Genomic DNA, 18,797 nt, shown 5'->3' on the forward strand with positions numbered 1-18,797 from the left:
GGCGAGAGAGCTGCACTCTGAGCCGGGGCGGTGGATGGTAGAGATCGAGTACGCCCTCCTGTTGTGATCTGTCGTCACTACAATCCCATCAGAGATGCACCACCTGAATCGATGGAAAGGCCAAGTTATCAGAAGCAAATGGACACAACAGATCAGGATTTGATCCTGACATTGAAGGGTAGGCTCAGAGACGGAGAGCTGCAGCCAAAGATTAAAGTTGATTGGAAACAGTTGGCACAGCACGATACCATGACAGTAATTTGACCTCTGAACTCACAGAATGATCAGCCCCATTCTCTTGTGAAAACCAGAGCATTGGACCTGAAAGAGGCCCATTTACAAAGATAGGGAGGTGCGTGTTCCTGAAGAGGTTTATACAGAGAGATTGGGATTAACGGCCAGATATTTATGCTCCCCCAGCAGAATTGGGGGTGTGGGGAGGGGGGGAGGGGGGGGGGTGGGTGGAGTGGATGTGCAAGAGGACCTTCTCTCCGGTTTCCCGACTGCCTCCTCTTCCCATTGGGTTTCCTCGAAGAATTGTGTCACTTCAATCAGGAGTATTCCTTCACGTTGGTTTCTCCTGAGCAAGGATCTCCCAGGCATTGATGCTGATGTTCCATTTCTTGAGATTAGCCTTTCAGGGTGTCTTTGAATAGTTTCCTTTGTCCTCCTCTTGTTTGGAATCCTTCATTGGGATGGGCGAAGATGATTTGCTTTGGCAGCGGGGATTCTGACATCCCAAGCACGTGGCTGCCCCGGCGGAGTTGGTTTCGGATGATCATAGCCTTGCTGTTGGTGCTCATGTCTTCTTCAAGGTCACTGACGTTAGTACGCCTGTCCTCCTAGATGATGCGGAGAATCCATCTCAGAGAGTGGTGATGGTACCTGTCCAGGGCCTTGAGTTGGTGTCTGCACCCAGTCCATATTTCTGAGCTGTATGGAAGAGTTGGGAAGACAACTGCCTTGTACACGAGGATCTTGGTGTCATCATGAATGTCGCGGTTGTCAAAGACTCCCAACCTTAGGCATCCGAAAGGGGCACTTACGGATTGGATACAATGTTGGATCTCCACATCAATGTCAGCCGTGGAGGAGAGGTGGCTCCCCAGGTGTGGGAAATGTCCCACGTTTGGTAGGGTTTCCCCGTTGATCTTGATGGGGAGAGAGACTGGATCTTACCCTGGGGGGGCGGGTTGGTTAAGGACTTGAGGCTTTTTGAGGTCGGGGCTGGCACCAATTCTTCAATCCGCTTCCGTGAAGGTGTCAAACTGGCGAGGAGATTCTCTTCTGAGAGGGTGGAGGTGATGACGCCATCCACACACTGAAGTTCCACGAGCGATGTCAGTGTCGTTTTCAGATTGGATTTCACTCGCTGCGGTTGACAAGTTTCCCGTCCACCCTGCAGATGATGTCCACGCCACAGGGAAGCTTGTTCTTGGCAAGGTGAAGGATGGTGGTGATGGCGATGGAGAAAGGGGTGGTGATATAGAGGGTGGCCCTTGCCTTCCTGAAAATTCAGGCCAATCAGATTGAATCGGTTTCTAAAACGGTGACTGTCTCCAGACTCCAGGATTGAGTCTACTTTGATATTGCTGTTTGAAGAGATTGTTCTTGTAAGTGCAAGGACCACGTTTACAGCCTATCAGCTATCACCCTACCCTGTCAACTAGGAGGTATCACATAGCGAGTTCGAGGGATGGTGTGGAACACAGGGCCTCGGCAAACTGGGCGGCACGGTAGCACAGTGGTTAGCACTCTTGCTTCACAAGAGGTCCCAGGTTCGATTCCCGGCTTGGGTCACTGTCTGTGCGGAGTCTGCACGTCCTCCCCGTGTGTGCGTGGGTTTCCTCCGGGTGCTCCGGTTTCCTCCCACAGTCCGAAGATGTGCGGGTTAGGTGGATTGGCCGTGCTAAATTGCCCTTATTATCCAAAAAGGGTGGGTGGGGTTACTGGGTTATGGAGATAGGGGTGGGGGGTGGGTGGGGTGGGGGGGGGGTAGGTAGGTCCGCTGCAGACTCGATGGGTTGAATGGCCTCCTTCTGCACTGTAAATTCTATGAACTGGAACATTCCATGGAATGTAAACATCAAAACACACGGTCGGTGCACAGTGTCAGTTCCAGTCACAACTCCTGCAGTAATGAGGCAAGCTGTGTCCGTATGTAGCAAGACTGCACTCAGTCTCAAACTGATGAATGGCCAATAACATTCATACCACACAGGTATCAGCCAATGACCATTTCAAGTCAGAGAATCCAACCATGTCCCCTTAACATTCAAAACATTATCATTGCTGAACCCCCCACTATCAATACCCTGGGGCTTATCACAAACTGAACTGGACTAGCTATATAAATACTGTGGTCAGAGCAGGGAATCCTGCAGCAAGTAACTCACCTCCTTGCTCCCCAAAGCCTGTCCACCATCTACAAGGTACAAGTCAGGAGTGTAATGGAAAACTCTCCACTGGCCTGGATGACAGCAACACTCGACACCATCCAGGACAAAGCAGCCCAAATGATTCGCACCCCATCCCCCATCTTAAATCTTCATTCCCTCCACCACCGATGCACAGCAGCAGCCGTGTGCACCATCTGCAAGATGCACTGCAGGTTCCTTAGACAGCACCTCCCGAACCCACGACCACCGCCATCTAGAAGGACAGGAGCAGCAGATACCTGGGAACCCCACCACCTGGAGGTTCCCCTCCAAGTCACTCACCGACTTGGAAATATATCGACCGTTCCTTCAGTGTCGCTGGGGCAACATCCTGGAATTCGCTTCCCAACAGCACAGGGGGTGTACCTACGCCTCAAGGGCTGCAGCGGATCCAGAAGGCAACTTGCCACCACCTTCTGAAGGGCATCTAGGGATGGACTTGGCCAGCGACACCCAGGTGCTGCGAAAGAATAGCAAAACAAAACGTTGCTCCAATTTCTCGGCTCAGAATTCAATTTTCTGATTTCATTTAGTTTTAATGATAATTTTCACCCATTATGACTCACCGAGAGCACGGTCACCATAGATACTGGTGTCACATCCAATCAAAAGGCAGATCTGGTGCTTGCAAAGAAGTGTGCAGTAGCTTTTTCAGAAGCTTTTTCCCAGGCAAGGTTTAGAGGAGATGTACGAGGCAAGTTTTTTTTACACAGCGGGTAGTGGGTGCCTGGAACTCGCTGCCGGAGGAGGTGGTGGAAGCAGGGACGATAGTGACGTTTGAGGGGCATCTTGACAAATACACGAATAGACTGGGAATAGAGGGATATGAGAACACGCACTAACAGATTCAAAAACAGCATCTTCCCCACTGTTATAATAATAATCTTTATAATAATCTTTATTGTCACAAGTAGGCTTACATTAACGCTGCAATGAAGTTACTGTGAAAATCTCCTAGTCGCCACATTCCGGCGCCTGTTCGGGTACACAGAGGGAGAATTCGGAATGTCCAAATTACCTAAAGTCTTTTGGGACTTGTGGGAGGAAACCGGAGCACCCGGAGGAAACCCACGCAGACACGGGGAGAACGCGCAGACTCCACACAGACAGTGACCCAAGCCGGGAATCGAACCTGGGTCCTCAGCGCCATAGTCCCAGCGCTATGCACTGCGCCACCGTGCTGCCTGTGAAGCAACAGTGCTAACCACTGTGTAACCGTGCCTATTACCAGTCTCCAAAATGACCCTCTTATGGACTGATCTGATCTCTTCACACCTCTTCTCTACTGAGTAGTGCTACACTCCGTATGCTGCGTCTGTGTCTATGTATTTACATTGTGTCTTTTGTGTTTGCCCTATTATGTATTTCTTTTCATGCACGGAATGATCTGTTGAGCTGCTCGCAGAAAAATACTTTTCACTGTACCTCGGTACACGTGACAATAAACAAATCCAATCCAATCCAATCCGATACGGACCCGGAAGTGTAGAAGGTTTTAGGTGAGACGGGCAGCATAGTCTAGGCTGGTTTGGAGGGCCGAAGGGCCTGTTCCTCTGCTGTACTTTTCTTTATCCTTTGTACCCCAATGAAGTGGAATAGAAAGGCCAACTTCACACACGACATTGGAGCTTTAGGTCATGAACACAGTCCTCAGACACACAGCCCAAGTTCAACGCTCGCTACCAGGCGGATGAGCCTCGCTGAGCAGCAGTTACTCCTTCGAACCCGAGAGATCCAGAATCCAACAGCGGCCACTGTTTTCTGACCTAAGCCGGGTGCCCGAGGTTAAGTACAGGTTGTCTGAGTTGATAGGTGTTGTTAACTAGTAGTGTTTATGCTGCATGACTAATTGTCCGTAAATAAAGTATCCCTGACCTTGAACTAACTAACTGGAGTTTGGTTCTTTGATCGATAGCCGGTTGAAATTTGTGGTGGTATCATTCGATACCTGCCGACTCTAAGCATTCGGACAGAGACAACATAGAAAGAAGGGCAAACTCACTGATTGCCATAACTTGAACAGAGCCACAGAAAGGACAAAGTAAAAGAAACTTACAACAAAGGTCCAAGGGCCACCAGCCCCCCCCCCCCCCCCCCCCCCGCTCCCTCCGTCGAGGGGACATTACGGGAGCTGATTTGCTGCAAACAGCAGTGGGCACTTTGTGAAATGTTGAGATATTGGAGTCACACTGAGTTCACGATATTGGATACAGCTACACGTCTATTTACGGAGGCAGGTGGAGTTAATGGAATGACTAGCAGGCACCGTTGCCGATGTTAATTGGGTGTGACATTGGCGGTAATTGCAGTTTCTTGGCAGAAAGATTGCAAAGTATGAATGAGCGGGTTGATGACTGAGGCATAATAAAAGAAAGGAGCATTTCGATCGCGTTTCCACAACCTTCATTGCATCCCAAAGAATCGTCAAGCCAAATTGTGCTTTCAAAGTTTATATACAGCGGGAGTGTAGAAAACCAGCCTCCATGTTTTGCAAAGGAAGCTCCCACAAGCAACTAACATCAGACTGACTGGAGTTTTCGTAAGTAATAAATATTGACCAAATTGGCGTGGAGCTTTCTATTCCGTTCAAAGAGCGGCTATTCTATTTACTATTTATTTATTACTATTTACTATTCTGTTTCAATTTACGGGGAATTTTTTCAGCACTTTCAAAGGGTAAATGGGTCCTTGTTTCAATCTAAATTCAAACAACACCTCTGACAGTGCAGCACTCCCTCAGTACTGACCCTCTGACAGTGCGGCACTCCCTCAGTACTGACCCTCTGACAGTGCAGCACTCCCTCAGTACTGACCCTCTGACAGTGCGGCACTCCCTCAGTACTGACCCTCTGACAGTGCAGCACTCCCTCAGCACTGATCCTCTGACAGTGCAGCACTCCCTCAGTACTGACCCTCTGACAGTGCTGCACTCCCTCAGTACTGACCCTCTGACAGTGCGGCACTCCCTCGGTACTGACCCTCTGACAGTGCCGCACTCCCTCAGCACTGACCCTCTGACAGTGCAGCTCTCCCTCAGTATTGACCCTCTGACATTGCAGCACTCCCTCAGTACTGACCCTCTGACAGTGCGGCACTCCCTCAGCAGTGACTCTCTGACAGTGCGGCACTCCCTCAGTACTGACTCTCTGACAGTGCAGCACTCCCTCAGTACTGACCCTCTGACAGCGCAGCACTCCCTCAGTACTGACCCTCTGACAGTGCAGCACTCCCTCAGTACTGACTCTCTGACAGTGCAGCACTCCCTCAGTACTGACCCTCTGACAGTGCAGCACTCCCTCAGTACTGACCCTCTGACAGTGCAGCACTCCCTCAGTACTGACCCTCTGACAGTGCAGCACTCGCTCAGTACTGACCCTCTGACAGTGCGGCACTCCCTCAGCACTGGCCCTCTGACAGTGCGGCACTCCCTCAGCACTGACCCTCTGACAGTGCAGCACTCCCTCAGTACTGACCTTCTGACAGTGCAGCACTCCCTCAGCACTGACCCTCTGACATTGCAGCACTCCCTCAGTACTGACCCTCTGACAGTGCGGCACTCCCTCAGCACTGCCCCTCTGACAGTGCAGCACTCCCTCAGTACTGACCCTCTGACAGTGCGGCACTCCCTCAGCACTGCCCCTCTGACAGTGCAGCACTCCCTCAGCACTGACCCTCTGACAGTGCAGCACTCCCTCAGTACTGACCCTCTGATAGTGCAGCGCTCCCTCAGTACTGACCCTCTGACAGTGCAGCACTCCCTCAGGACTGACCCTCTGACAGTGCGGCACTCCCTCTGTACTGACCCTCTGGCAGTGCCGCACTCCCTCAGAACTGACCCTCTAACAGTGCAGCACTCCCTCAGTACTGACCCTCTGGCAGTGCGGCGATCCCTCAGTACTGACCCTCTGACAATACAGCACTCCCTCAGTACAGACCCTCTGACGGTGCAGCACTCCCTCAGTACTGACCCTCTGACAGTGCGGCACTCCCTCAGTACTGACCCTCTGACAGTGCAGCACACCCTCAGTACTGACCCTCTGACTGTGCAGTGTTCACTCAGTACTGACCCTCTGACAGTGCGGCACTCCCTCAGTACTGACCCTCTGACAGTGCGGCACTCCCTCAGTACTGACCCTCTGACAGTGCGGCACTCCCTCAGCACTGGCCCTCTGACAGTGCGGCACTCCCTCGGCACTGACCCTCTGACAGTGCAGCACTCCCTCAGTACAGACCTTCTGACAGTGCAGCACTCCCTCAGCACTGACCCTCTGACATTGCAGCACTCCCTCAGCACTGCCCCTCTGACAGTGCAGCACTCCCTCAGCACTGACCCTCTGACAGTGCAGCATTCCCTCAGTACTGACCCTCTGATAGTGCAGCGCTCCCTCAGTACTGACCCTCTGACAGTGCAGCACTCCCTCAGTACTGACCCTCTGACAGTGCGGCACTCCCTCTGTACTGACCCTCTGACAGTGCCGCACTCCCTCAGTACTGACCCTCTGGCAGTGCCGCACTCCCTCAGTACTGACCCTCGGACAGTGCAGCACTCCCTCAGTACTGACCCTCTGGCAGTGCCGCACTCCCTCAGTACTGACCCTCTGACAGTACCGCACTCCCTCAGTACTGATCCTCTGGCAGTGCCGCACTCCCTCAGTACTGACCCTCTGACAGTGCAGCACTCCCTCAGTACTGACCCTCTGGCAGTGCCGCACTCCCTCAGTACTGACCCTCTGACAGTGCAGCACTCCCTCAGTACTGACTCTCTGACAGTGCGGCACTCCCTCAGTACTGACCCTCTGACAGTGCGGCACTCCCTCAGTACTGACCCTCTCACCGTGCGGCACTCCCTCAGTACTGACCCTCTGACAATGCGGCACTCCCTCAGTCCTGACCCTCTGACAGTGCAGCACTCCCTCAGTACTGACCCTCTGACAGTGCAGCACTCCCTCAGTACTGACCCTCTGACAGTGCAGCACTCCCTCAGTACTGACCCTCTGACAATACAGCACTCCCTCAGTACTGCCCCTCTGACAGTGCGGCACTCCTTCAGTACTGACCCTCTGACAGTGCGGCACTCCCTCAGTACTGCCCCTCTGACAGTGCGGCACTCCCTCAGTACTGACCCTCTGTCTGTGCAGCACTCCCTCAGTACTGACCCTCTGACAGTGCAGTGTTCACTCAGTTGGGGTGGAAGCTGATTGGCCGGTTGCATTGTAAACGTTTTTGACCTTTTTCATTCTAGGCTGACAGCCAAAGCCGTGGTCGTTCTGCTTCCAATCCTGGGAATATCGTGGGCAAGCGGAGTGCTGGCGGTTAATAACTATGCCCTCATGTTTCAATATATATTCGCCGTCTTCAACTCATTACAGGTCAGTGAAACAAGAGCTTTTAGTCTGAGCTGGTCTACAGTGGTGGAGGTGGTGGGCAGTGTGGGGGAGTGCTGGGGTTGGGGCTGGTGGGGGACTGGGGGGCTGGGGATGGTAGGGGACTGGGGGGTTGGAGGTGGTGGGGAACTGGGGGGTTGGGGGTGGTGGGGTCTGGGGGGTTGGGGGTGGTGGGGTCTGGGGGGTTGGGGGTGGTGGGGGAATGGGGGTTTAGGGGTGGTGGGGGTGGTGGGGAGTGCGGGACTGGGGTGTTGGGGGTGGTGGGGGACTGGGGGGTTCGGGATGGTGGGGGGTTGGGGGTGGTGGGGGACTGTGGGGTTATGGGTGGTGGGGGAATGGGGGGTTGGGGGTGGTGGGGGTGGTGGGGAGTGTGGGACTGGGTGTTTGGGGGTGGTGGGGGAATGGGGGGTTGGGGGTGGTGGGTGACTGGGTGGTTGGGGGTGGTGGGGGAATGGGGGGTTATGGGTGGTGGGGGAATGGGGGGTTGGGGGTGGTGGGGGTGGCGGAGAGTGCGGGACTGGGTGTTTGGGGGTGGTGGGGGAATGGGGGGTTGGGGGTGGTGGGGGACTGGGGGGTTGGGGGTGGTGGGGGACTGGGGGGTTGGGGGTGGTGGGGGACGGGGGGTTAGGGGTGGGTGTGTAATGAGGACTGGTGTTTCTGGTGATCGTGGTAAGGGCGCATCCTCCAGGAATGGCTGTTGTCAGAGTTGGCAACCCTGGATCGAACTTCCACCTTGTTCCACTCATTTTGCACAAATGATCCTCAGAGAAACTGCATCAGGTCAAACATCGACAGGCATGGAAGTGCTCTGGGTGAGCGGTGGGGGCGGGGGGGGGGGGGGGGGGGGCGAGGGCTCTTGTTTGGGTGAGGATGTCCTATCCACCCCCTCTTTTCACTTCCCAGGTTCAAGTCTGGTCCCTGTAGCTCATTGAGTTCTGGCAGACAACTCAGCACACCGAGGGCAGGGGGCTGGTGGGAGGGGGGCCCACCGGGCCTGGGGGGAGGGGGGGGGTGTACGGGGGCGAGTTGGGGGGCTGGTGGGAGGGGAGCGACCAGGCCTGGGGCGAGGGGGGGGGGTGTACGGGGGCGAGTGGGGGGGCTGGTGGGAGGGGAGCCCACCGGGCCGGGGGGTGGGGGTGGGGGTGGATGCGGGGGCGAGGGGGGGGGCTGGTGGGGCACTAAGGCGTCTGATAGCTCCACAGGCTGGAGAATAGGAGGAAAAGTTCATGAAGGATGGGACGGAGGGGTATAGGGTGTGGGTGGCAGGGTAAGGGTGGGGGGCATAAGTGGAAGAGTGGTAAATGGAGGGAGGAGTGTGGGGGGTGGAGGAGTGTGGGGGGTGGAGGAGTGTGGGGGGTGGAGGAGTGTGAGGGGTGGAGGAGTGTGAGGGGTGGAGGAGTGTGGAGGGTGGAGGAGTGTGGGGGGTGGAGGAGTGTGGGTGTGGAGGAGTGTGGGTGTGGAGGAGTGTGGGGGGTGGAGGAGTGTGGGGGGTGGAGGAGTGTGGGGGGTGGAGGAGTGTGGAGGGTGGAGGAGTGTGAGGGGTGGAGGAGTGTGAGGGGTGGAGGAGTGTGGAGGGTGGAGGAGTGTGGGGGGTGGAGGAGTGTGGGTGTGGAGGAGTGTGAGGGGTGGAGGAGTGTGAGGGGTGGAGGAGTGTGGGGGGTGGAGGAGTGTGGGGGGTGGAGGAGTGTAGGGGGTGGAGGAGTGTGAGGGGTGGAGGAGTGTGAGGGGTGGAGGAGTGTGGAGGGTGGAGGAGTGTGGGGGGTGGAGGAGTGTGGGTGTGGAGGAGTGTGGGGTGTGGAGGAGTGTGAGGGGTGGAGGAGTGTGGGGGGTGGAGGAGTGTGGGGGGTGGAGGAGTGTGGGGGGTGGAGGAGTGTGGGGGTGGAGGAGTGTGAGGGGTGGAGGAGTGTGAGGGGTGGATGAGTGTGGGGGGTGGAGGAGTGTGGGGGTGGATGAGAGGAGTGGCGGAATGGAGGGTAAATGGCGGCTGGGGGCACTCAGTTGCTGACAAGACCAACTTCACCCCTCCTGGCCCCCCAAAAAACCCTTCCCGCCCTCTGAGATTAGTTTCAGATCTTTGCTTGTGTGTCTATTAAAGACCACCCGCCACCTTGTACAAGTGAATCAATGTTTAGGATCACAATTTGCGTAGTTAAGCAGCCACATCACCAATTTTCTATCACCAGCCATCCATCCATGACTCGACAGTTTGATAATTATCCTCTGTTAATGATCTGTTTGAGCTGCTCGCAGGAAAATACTTTTCACTGTACCCGTGACAATAAACAAATCCAATCCTCTGACTTGTCTTGATCATTTCAATGCACCTTTTTTGTTGATTAACTCTTTCTCTCTCTCCCCTTTAGGGGTTTTTCATCTTTCTCTTCCATTGCCTTTTGAATTCAGAGGTGAGTGTTTGTACAAAATTATTTATCTTCAAGAGTTGTTCTGTCCATTGGGTCAACGCTATCGGTAAGATATCCTCAGAACGTACACAGCACACCTGTTACCTGTGACTCCAGTGCTGCGTGCAGCCACGTTTAATTCTAGAATAACAACAGATCGTTCCTAGGACCTGGATTTTCAGGACGGCAGGAGCTCGCCAGCTGTCACGCTGAGTGTTGGTGGTGAAGGCATCCCCATTGACTCTGACAGACCCACCGCTCTGTCACACTCACTGGGTGAGATTCTTCCTTCCCTGGCACTGATTTCGTAATCGGCGATCGGGCGGAGGATCCCATTTTTACGGCCGAATCGGGGGCAGCGCCTGTTTTCGGATGCCCAGCCCCCTCCAAAACATCGTCATGGAGGAGTGCGCGCCTCACAACGTTACCTGAAGGGCTTCCCCCAATGGGCTGCGTTCCCCAACGCGCGGTTGCCTCACGTTTATATCGGGCGTGAGCTTTACATGGGGCAGCTGTTAGCCTCTCACCAGTCGGAGGATTGGTGCTGGGGCCTCGCCGATTATTCCCACATAAAAAAAACACGGATCCTCCGGACACAGCCCCAAAATCGGAGAATCCAGTCCAATGAGCATGACCGGCAGCAGGGAAGACCGCCGTCCACCCTGGGACAGGAGTCCCTCCTTGGAGGGATGTCAGCCAATCAGACCGGCTGGCAGCTTTGCAGCCCCACCAGGCACAGCGCTGCAGTGGTCGGGAGAGGCATTGCAGCACCATGCCTGAGCCAAGGTCCCGGGACCACACTTCAGGGAGGGGTCAGGGGTTCCAGAGGTGAGGCCATGAAGGGATTTGCAAACAAGGAAGAGACTTTTAAAATCAGGACATGTCTTGACCAGGAGCCAATGTGGTCAAACAGAGGTGACCACTGGGACTGCTTACTCACATGGTGAGATACCCTCAATTACGACTCAGGAGAGAAGATTGATAATTCAAAGGCTTTAATTACCAGAGAACCAGACAGCTGCCGAGAAGTGTGCTGACTGCACGCTGCCCACTGAACATAACCTTATATACAGTTCCCTGGGGGCGGAGCCGGAGGCGGAGTCCCCCAGGGTTCTAAACCCAGTCTTAAAGGGGCCTACGCATTAAAGGTACAGGTGTATACAGATATCATTTACCCCCTGTTTAAAAAAAAAAATGCATAGTCCATCAGGGGTGAAGTGGAGTTACAGGTTCAGTCTTTTGGGTGGCCTGATTGTCCGTGTCGACCTTCTCAGCTCCGGTGGTGGTGCGGTGGGTACAGTCGTCCTCGGTGGTGGTATATCCGAGAGAACGGTTGTCTGAGCCTTTGCCCGCGTTGGAGCAGGGGGGTATCCGGGGTGACTAGGGTGATTGGTGCTGGCGCCGGCTGGGGGGAGGGGGGCGCTTTGGGGGGGGGGGGGGGGGGCGCTGTCGGAGTTGGCAGCCGGTGTGGGGAGAGGAGCGTCGGTAGAAGGGGGGGCGTCGGTGGGCGAGCCAGCGGGTGCCACGTCTCGCGGGGAAACGGTGTCCTGCCTGCCGTCGGGGTGCTCGATGTAGGCGTATTGAGGGTTTGCGTGTAATAGTTGGACCCTCTCGACCAGTGGATCTGTCTTATGGCTCCTCACGTGCCTCCGGAGTAGAACTGGTCCCGGAGTCGGCAGCCAACGTGGACGCGAGACCCCAGGGGAAGACAAACAAATGGTTGTGAGGGGTCTCGTTCGTGGCCGTACAGAGGAGCGACCTAATGGAGTGTAGGGCATCGGGTAGGACTTCCTGCCAGCGGGCGATTGGAGATTTCTTGACCGTAGGGCTAGAAGGACAGCCTTCCAAACTGTTGCGTTCTCCCTCTCCACCTGCCCGTTTCCCCGCGGGTTATAGCTGGTCATTCTGCTCGAGGCGATGCCCTTGTTGAGCAGATATCGACGCAGCTCATCGCTCATGAACGATGTACCCCAGCGCTGTGGATATAAGCGGGAAACCAAACAACGTGAAGATGCTGTGCACTGCCTTGATTAAGGAGGCCGAGGTCATATCGGGGCAGGGGACAGCGAAGGGGAAGAGGGAGAATTCATCGATGGCAGTGAGGAAATAAATGTTGCGGTTGGTGGATGGGAGGGGCCCTTTGAAGTCCACACTTAGTCGCTCAAAGGGCCCAGAGGCCTTTACCAGGCGGGCCCTGTCTGGTCGATAGAAGTGCGGTTTGCACTCCGCGCAGATCTGGCAAGCCTTGGTCATGGTCTTGACCGCCTCGGTGGAGTAAGGTAGGTTGCGGGACTTGATGAAATGGGCAAGCCGGGTGACCCCCGGGTGGCAGAGGTCATCGTGGATGGCCCTCAGGCGGTCTTTTTGCGCGTTGGCACACGTGCCGTGGGACAGGGCATCTGGGGGCTCGTTGAGCTTCCCCGGACGATATGTAATATCGTACGTGTAGGCGGAGAGTTCGATCCTCCACCTCGGAATTTTATCACCCTTTTTATTTTGCCCCGTTGTGCATTATCGAACATATAGGCGACCGACCGTTGATCGGTGACGAGGGCGAACCTCCTACCGGCTAGGTAGTGCCTCCAGTGCCGCACGGCCTCCACTATGGCTTGTGCCTCCTTCTCGACTGCAGAGTGTTGAATTTCCAAGGCGGTGAGGGTCCGGGAGAAGAACGCTACCTGTCTGCCCACCTGGTTGAGGGTAGCAGCCAGGGCGACGTCTGATGCGTCGCTTTCTACCTGGAAGGGAATGGTTTCGCCCATCGCGTGCATGGCGGCCTCGATGATATTGGCCTTGATACGACTGAAGGCCGACTGAGCCTCAGTCGTCAGGGGAAAACCCGTGGTCTTAATGAGTGGACGGGCTTTGTCCGCATATCTGGGGACCCACTGGGCATAATAGGAAAAGAGCCCCAGGCACCGTTTGAGGGCCTTGAGGCTACGGGGAAGGGGAAGTTCCCTAAGGGGGCGCAAGCGGTCGGGGTCTGGGCCTAGGACCCTGTTTTCCACGACGTAGCCGAGGATGGCTAGCCGGGTTGTGTGGAACACGCATTTCTCTTTGTTGTATGTCAGATTGAGGGCCCGGGCGGTCTGGAGGAACTTCCTCAGGTACGCGTCGTGGTCCTGCTGGTCATGGCCGCAGATGCTGACGTTGTCCAAGTACAGGTATGTAGCCCGTAAGCCGTACTGGTCCACCATTTGATCCATTGCCCTTTGGAAAACGAAGACTCCATTTGTGACGCCAAAAAGGACCCTGAGGAAGTGGAAGAGCCGACCGGCTGCTTCGAAGGCCGTGTAGGGGCGGTCCTCCGGGCGGATAGGGAGCTGATGATAAGCGGATTTTAGGTCGACCGTGGAGAATACTCGACACTGGGCGATTTGGTTCACCATTTCTGCTATGGGGGGGAAGTGGGTACGCATCGAGTTGCGTAAAGCGATTTATGGTCTGGCTATAGTCCACCACCATACGTTGTTTTTTTCCAGAACGGACTACCAGTACTTGTGCCCTCCAAGGGCTGTTGCTAGCCTCTATGACCCTTTCTTTTAGTAGCCGCTGGACCTCTGACTTGATGAAAGTCATGTCTTGGGCTCTGTACCGCCGACTGCTGGTGGCGACGGGCTTACAGTCGGGAGTGAGGTTCGCGAAGAGGGGGGGTGGTGCAACTTTGAGTGTTGCCAGGCTACATACCGTGAGCGGGGGCAGGGGTCCGCCGAACTTCAGTGTCAAGCTTCGGTGGCTGCAATGAAAGTCCAGACCGAGCAGCAGGGGGGCGCAGAGGTGAGGGAGGACATAAAGTTTAAAACGGGCGTATTTGGTGCCTTGAATAGCGAGGTTCGGGACGCAATACCCCGTGATTTGGACCGAATAAGACCCAGATGCGAGGGCGATAGTTTGGGAGGCGGGATAGGTGCACAGGAAGCAGCGTCTTACCGTGTCTGGATGGATAAAACTCTCCGTGCTCCCGGACTCAAGTAGGCAGGGGGTGTTGCGACCGTTGATTTGAACCTGCGTCATTGAGTCTCGCAGGTGCTTCGGCCGAGATTGACCGAGCGTGATCGCTCCTCGTTGCGGGCAGATTGACCGAGCGCGATCGCTCCTCGTTGCGGGCAGATTGACCGAGCGCGATCGCTCCTCGTTGCGGGCAGATTGATCGAGCGTGATCGCTCCTCGTTGCGGGCAGTCAGAGTCCTCGGTTGAATCGGACTCGCAAAATGGGTTTTGAAGATGGATGCCGCCAGGATGGCCGCCCCCATAACTCGCACGAGGCCGATGACGCGCCGGAAGTAGGTATGTCCGGCCGCCGCGCGGCTGCGTTGCGGGGCCTGTGGTCCCGGGAGTTTGATTTCTGGGCCGCTGGCGGCAGGTCAAGAGCACATGTCTGGCGTGTACCTCGTTTATCGGCTTTACGAAGCGCTTCTGGAGGATTTCGACCGCCGTTTCGTACGTTGTAGCTTTCTCGATCGCGGAGGATAGTCGGTGGCCCACCCGGGCATGTCGTAAGCTCAGCTTGCGAGGTCCGTCAACTTCAGTCTCTGAGGAATTCAGGTAGGCCTCAAAACACCAGAGCCAGTATTTTAAAATTTCAGTGGCCTCCGGCGACCGAGGGTCCAGATTGAGCTTCTCCAGCTTTAGACCGCTGTCCATCTCGATGGAGTCTGGTTATTAAATTGCGATACCCTCAATTACGACTCAGGAGAGAAGATTGATAATTCAAAGGCTTTAATTACCAGAGAACCAGACAGCTGCCAAGAAGTGTGCTCCCTGCACGCTGCCTACTGAACGTAACCTTATATACAGTTCCCTGGGGGCGGAGTCCCCCAGGATTCCAAACCCGGTCTTAAAGGGGCCTACGCATTAAAGGTACATATGTATACAGATAGCATTCATCACACATGGCGGAGGAGAACACCGACCCAGCCTGATTGGGCCAAACGGCCTGATTCTGTAACAATGCTGCATTTCCGGGCTCCCTTCGTTGTGGTACTTTAACGGTCAAGTTGAAACCAGCGTGATCAGCAATCCGACACCTAATCACTCTGGGATATTGATTGGTAAGGACTCAGCTCCCGGCTCTTTCAAACCCTGACCCCGATTGTAACGAGATTCACCTGCAATGCCAGTCACCTTGAAAATAACTTTCTCCCTGTGTTGCACACGTTGTAAATTCACCCTTAGCTGTGATGATTTCCCTTCCGAATATTGCCTTTGTAACTTGGCCCCAGACTCGATATCAAATGCATTAGAATGAACCAAACTCATCCGTTATGGTCACGGCCCATTAAGCTCAGTTGTTTTATTACAATGGAAGTGCTCTGCCATCATTTGAGACTAGTTTAATTTAGAAGTTGGGCAGTATATTATGAGGGAAGGAAAATATATAACCACTGAGAGAAAACATTATAATTGGCTGACGCATTGCTGTGGGAGTCAGGTTGTTTGCTCAGAGGCCTGATTTCCATTGATTGCATCGTCCCCAACATCTGCTGCCGGCCTCCTACCATCGCTCACAATTCGAGCTAGGACTCCTTTCGTCATTAATGGAGCGATGCAGGAGGGTCCGAGCTCTTCACCTCAATGGCAGAACGAAAGCCCCCCATTGAGCCACTCTGATTATTTCACACACACCGACTGGTAAGCTCGGCGCCAGATCACTCCACCCACCAGAATTAAGGGGGGTTTATTCGGAGGCGTCGCTCACACAATACAAGATGGAGAACTGCGCGAATGCTCGGCTGATCATGGAATCACAGAATTTACAGTGCAGAATAATAATAATAATCACGTATTGTCACAAGTAGGCTTCAATGAAGTTACTGTGAAAAGCCCCTAGTCGCCACATTCCGGCGCCTGTTCGGGGAGGCCGGTACGGGAATTGATCCCGCGCAGCTGGCCTTGTTCTGCATTACAAGCCAGCCGTTTAGCCCACTGTGCTAAACCAGAAGGAGACCTTTCGGCCCATCAAGTCTGCAACGGCCCGTAGAAAAAGCACCCTACCCAAGCCCGCACCCCCACCCTATCCCCGTCACCCAATCCAACCTTTTTGTACACTCGGGGGCAATTCAGCATGTCACATCTTTGGACTGTGGGAGGAAACCGGAGCACCCGGAGGGAACCCACGCAGACACGGCGAGAACGCGCAGACTCCGCACAGACAGTGACCCAAGCCGGTAATCGAACCTGGGACCCTGGATCGGTGAGGCAACAGTGCTAACCACTGTGCTGTCGGGCCATCAAGATGTAATTTACTCATCTGAACAATGCACCTTGGTGCTTCGATGCCTTGACTGAGCATTTAAGTGACTGTAAGACTCACTTGGCCTCTGCATTTGTTGGAGGAAGGTACAGAGGTTGAAATCGCCGCTTTATAATTCCCAAGGTGAACACTGGCTGCATTAACTCCGATCAGAAGCTTCCATTGTCTTCTGTCCCTTGAGGTGGGAGAAATGATGAATGTGCGGCAGGACTCCTGTTTGAACCCAGGTGCTGCTCCTCACGAGGTTAGGTTAACCCGGCCCCGTACAATTCCAACATCTTCTGCTTGCGTTTCCGATTCGCCTTTTGTTTTTCATCCTGAGAGTTTTGCAATGGGCTTTTTTCCCCAAAAGGATCGCAACAAGGAATGGAAAAATGTATTTCTGGACTTCGGTTTGAGAAAGGAGAAAGGGGCGGGAAGGGAGTACAGATCCTCCTCGGAGGACCTGTTAACCTGAAAATCTCCAGCTGGTAAATCACCAGGTGCCTTTTGCAAAAGGCCGTCGTGGCCATTAGACCAGCTCACTCAGGAAGTGAGAATAACCGAACCAGCCTGAAACCCAGGATGAAGTTTCTTTGGCAGTGGAGTACCAGAATAGTTACTTATTTTACATTGTTCCTTTAGCATCTCCGCAGACCTTTTGACAGCGCCAAGGCGAAGGACCGCAGCCAGCACAGGACAACCAAATACTTTCCTTTCCCTCCCTTGCCTGAGAGCAAGAAAACTTTAGCTTCGCAAATACTGCCTTGCCTCAGGATAGACTGGGTAAGCGAATGTGGCGTGGGTCCCAAAGGTCGGCCAATTGACAAAAGCGGGTCCCGGGAAAAGAAGTTTGAAAACACTGCTTTATACAACTTGAAGACTGTCGTCAAAGGTCGTTGATCTGTCAAGAGTGTAAAATGTTGTCCATAAAGTTAGTGGTGAAACCTTTTAACTCCAAATATAATACTCAACGCCTCTTCTTCCAGCTGAAAGTAATTCATTTCTGCGCTAGTAAGAGCCTGTGAAGTGAATGCTATTGACCGTTCCTCTCCTGAGGGTGTTATGTGCGAGACAACTGCACCAACTCGATAGGGTGATGCATCGCAAGCAAGCTGTAACCTCAGTTTGGGATTGTCGGGAAGGAACAGCTCTGCCTTCTTGAAGGCTTTTTTTAACACTTTGTGCGCACTATGAGGGGCATAGACAGAGTGGATAGCCAGAGGCCTTTCCCCAGGGTAGAGGGGTCAATTACTAGGGGGCATAGGTTTAAGGTGAGAGGGGCAAGGTTTAGAGGAGATGTACGAGGCAAGTTTTTTACGCAGAGGGTAGTGGGTGCCTGGAACTCGCTGCCGGAGGAGGTGGTGGAAGCAGGGACGATAGTGACATTTAAGGGGCATCTTGACAAATACATGAATAGGATGGGAATAGAGGGATACGGACCCCGAAAGTGTAGAAGATTGTAGTTTAGACAGGCAGCATGGTCGGCACAGGCTTGGAGGGCCGAAGGGCCTGTTCCTGTGCTGTACATTTCTTTGTTCTTTGTTCTTTTCCATTCTTTTATCCAGTGCCGTACTTTTTGACAAATAACAAAGTAGGTAAAGACTTCAATAGCGTTGCTAAGTTTGGAACAAATTTACAATAATAGTTTATTAATCCCGGAACCCACCTCAGTTGCATCACATTTTGAGGACGTGGTACTTCGAAGATTTCTATCTTCTTTTTTGGCTCCTGATGGAAACCATCTTTATCGTCCATGTGACCCAATAATTCACGGATGTCTTTCTAACTCCCGGGATTATGGTTTTGGAGATGTTCCAATTTTGTTCTTCGGGGGCTCTTGTCCACCTGAGCCGGTGATGAGGATCTCACCCAGATAACATTCCACACCAGGGGGGATTCTCCGGTCGTCGGGATTCACTTTTACCGCTCACAGCCACACCACGTCCCCGGGGTTCGCGGCGGCCTCGGGTGGTTAAATGGGAAATCCCCATTAACAAGCAGCGGGAAGACAGGATCCCACTGCCAGCGAACGATGCGCTGCCGAGAAACACCCGGCTGGGGGAGTAGAGATTCCCGCCCCATTTAGCCCACTCAGAATTGGTCCATGGACCTCTGAAATAGGACGGGTGCAGAGGTTACCCCAAATGGAAGTCTCCTGTAGCGGAACAGACCTCTGTGCCCCACGATAGTGAGTAACGGCTGTGATTCTGCAGGCCACGTTCATTTGTAAACATGCCTGCGATGGACCTCCAGAAATCCCAGAAAACAAGTCTTCAATCCATGGCAGTGGATAGTGATCTGCACACAATACCCGGTTTATAGTTATCTTAAAATCTCC

At 54.1% G+C, this 18,797-nt stretch overlaps 1 protein-coding gene across 2 annotated transcripts in view; it reads left to right on the top strand.

The window, feature by feature from the left end:
• Window positions 1-18,797, top strand: part of adgrd1 (adhesion G protein-coupled receptor D1) — an 850,441-nt gene that overhangs the window by 806,554 nt on the left and 25,090 nt on the right. For both annotated transcript variants that reach the window (XM_072517886.1, XM_072517956.1), the window contains 2 exons: window positions 7,681-7,807; window positions 10,186-10,227. In XM_072517886.1, the coding sequence (XP_072373987.1) occupies window positions 7,681-7,807; window positions 10,186-10,227 (169 nt within the window). The remainder of the gene's footprint in view (window positions 1-7,680; window positions 7,808-10,185; window positions 10,228-18,797) is intronic.

The sequence above is a fragment of the Scyliorhinus torazame genome, chromosome 1 (assembly GCF_047496885.1).
Source record: "Scyliorhinus torazame isolate Kashiwa2021f chromosome 1, sScyTor2.1, whole genome shotgun sequence".
Taxonomy (NCBI): domain Eukaryota; kingdom Metazoa; phylum Chordata; class Chondrichthyes; order Carcharhiniformes; family Scyliorhinidae; genus Scyliorhinus; species Scyliorhinus torazame.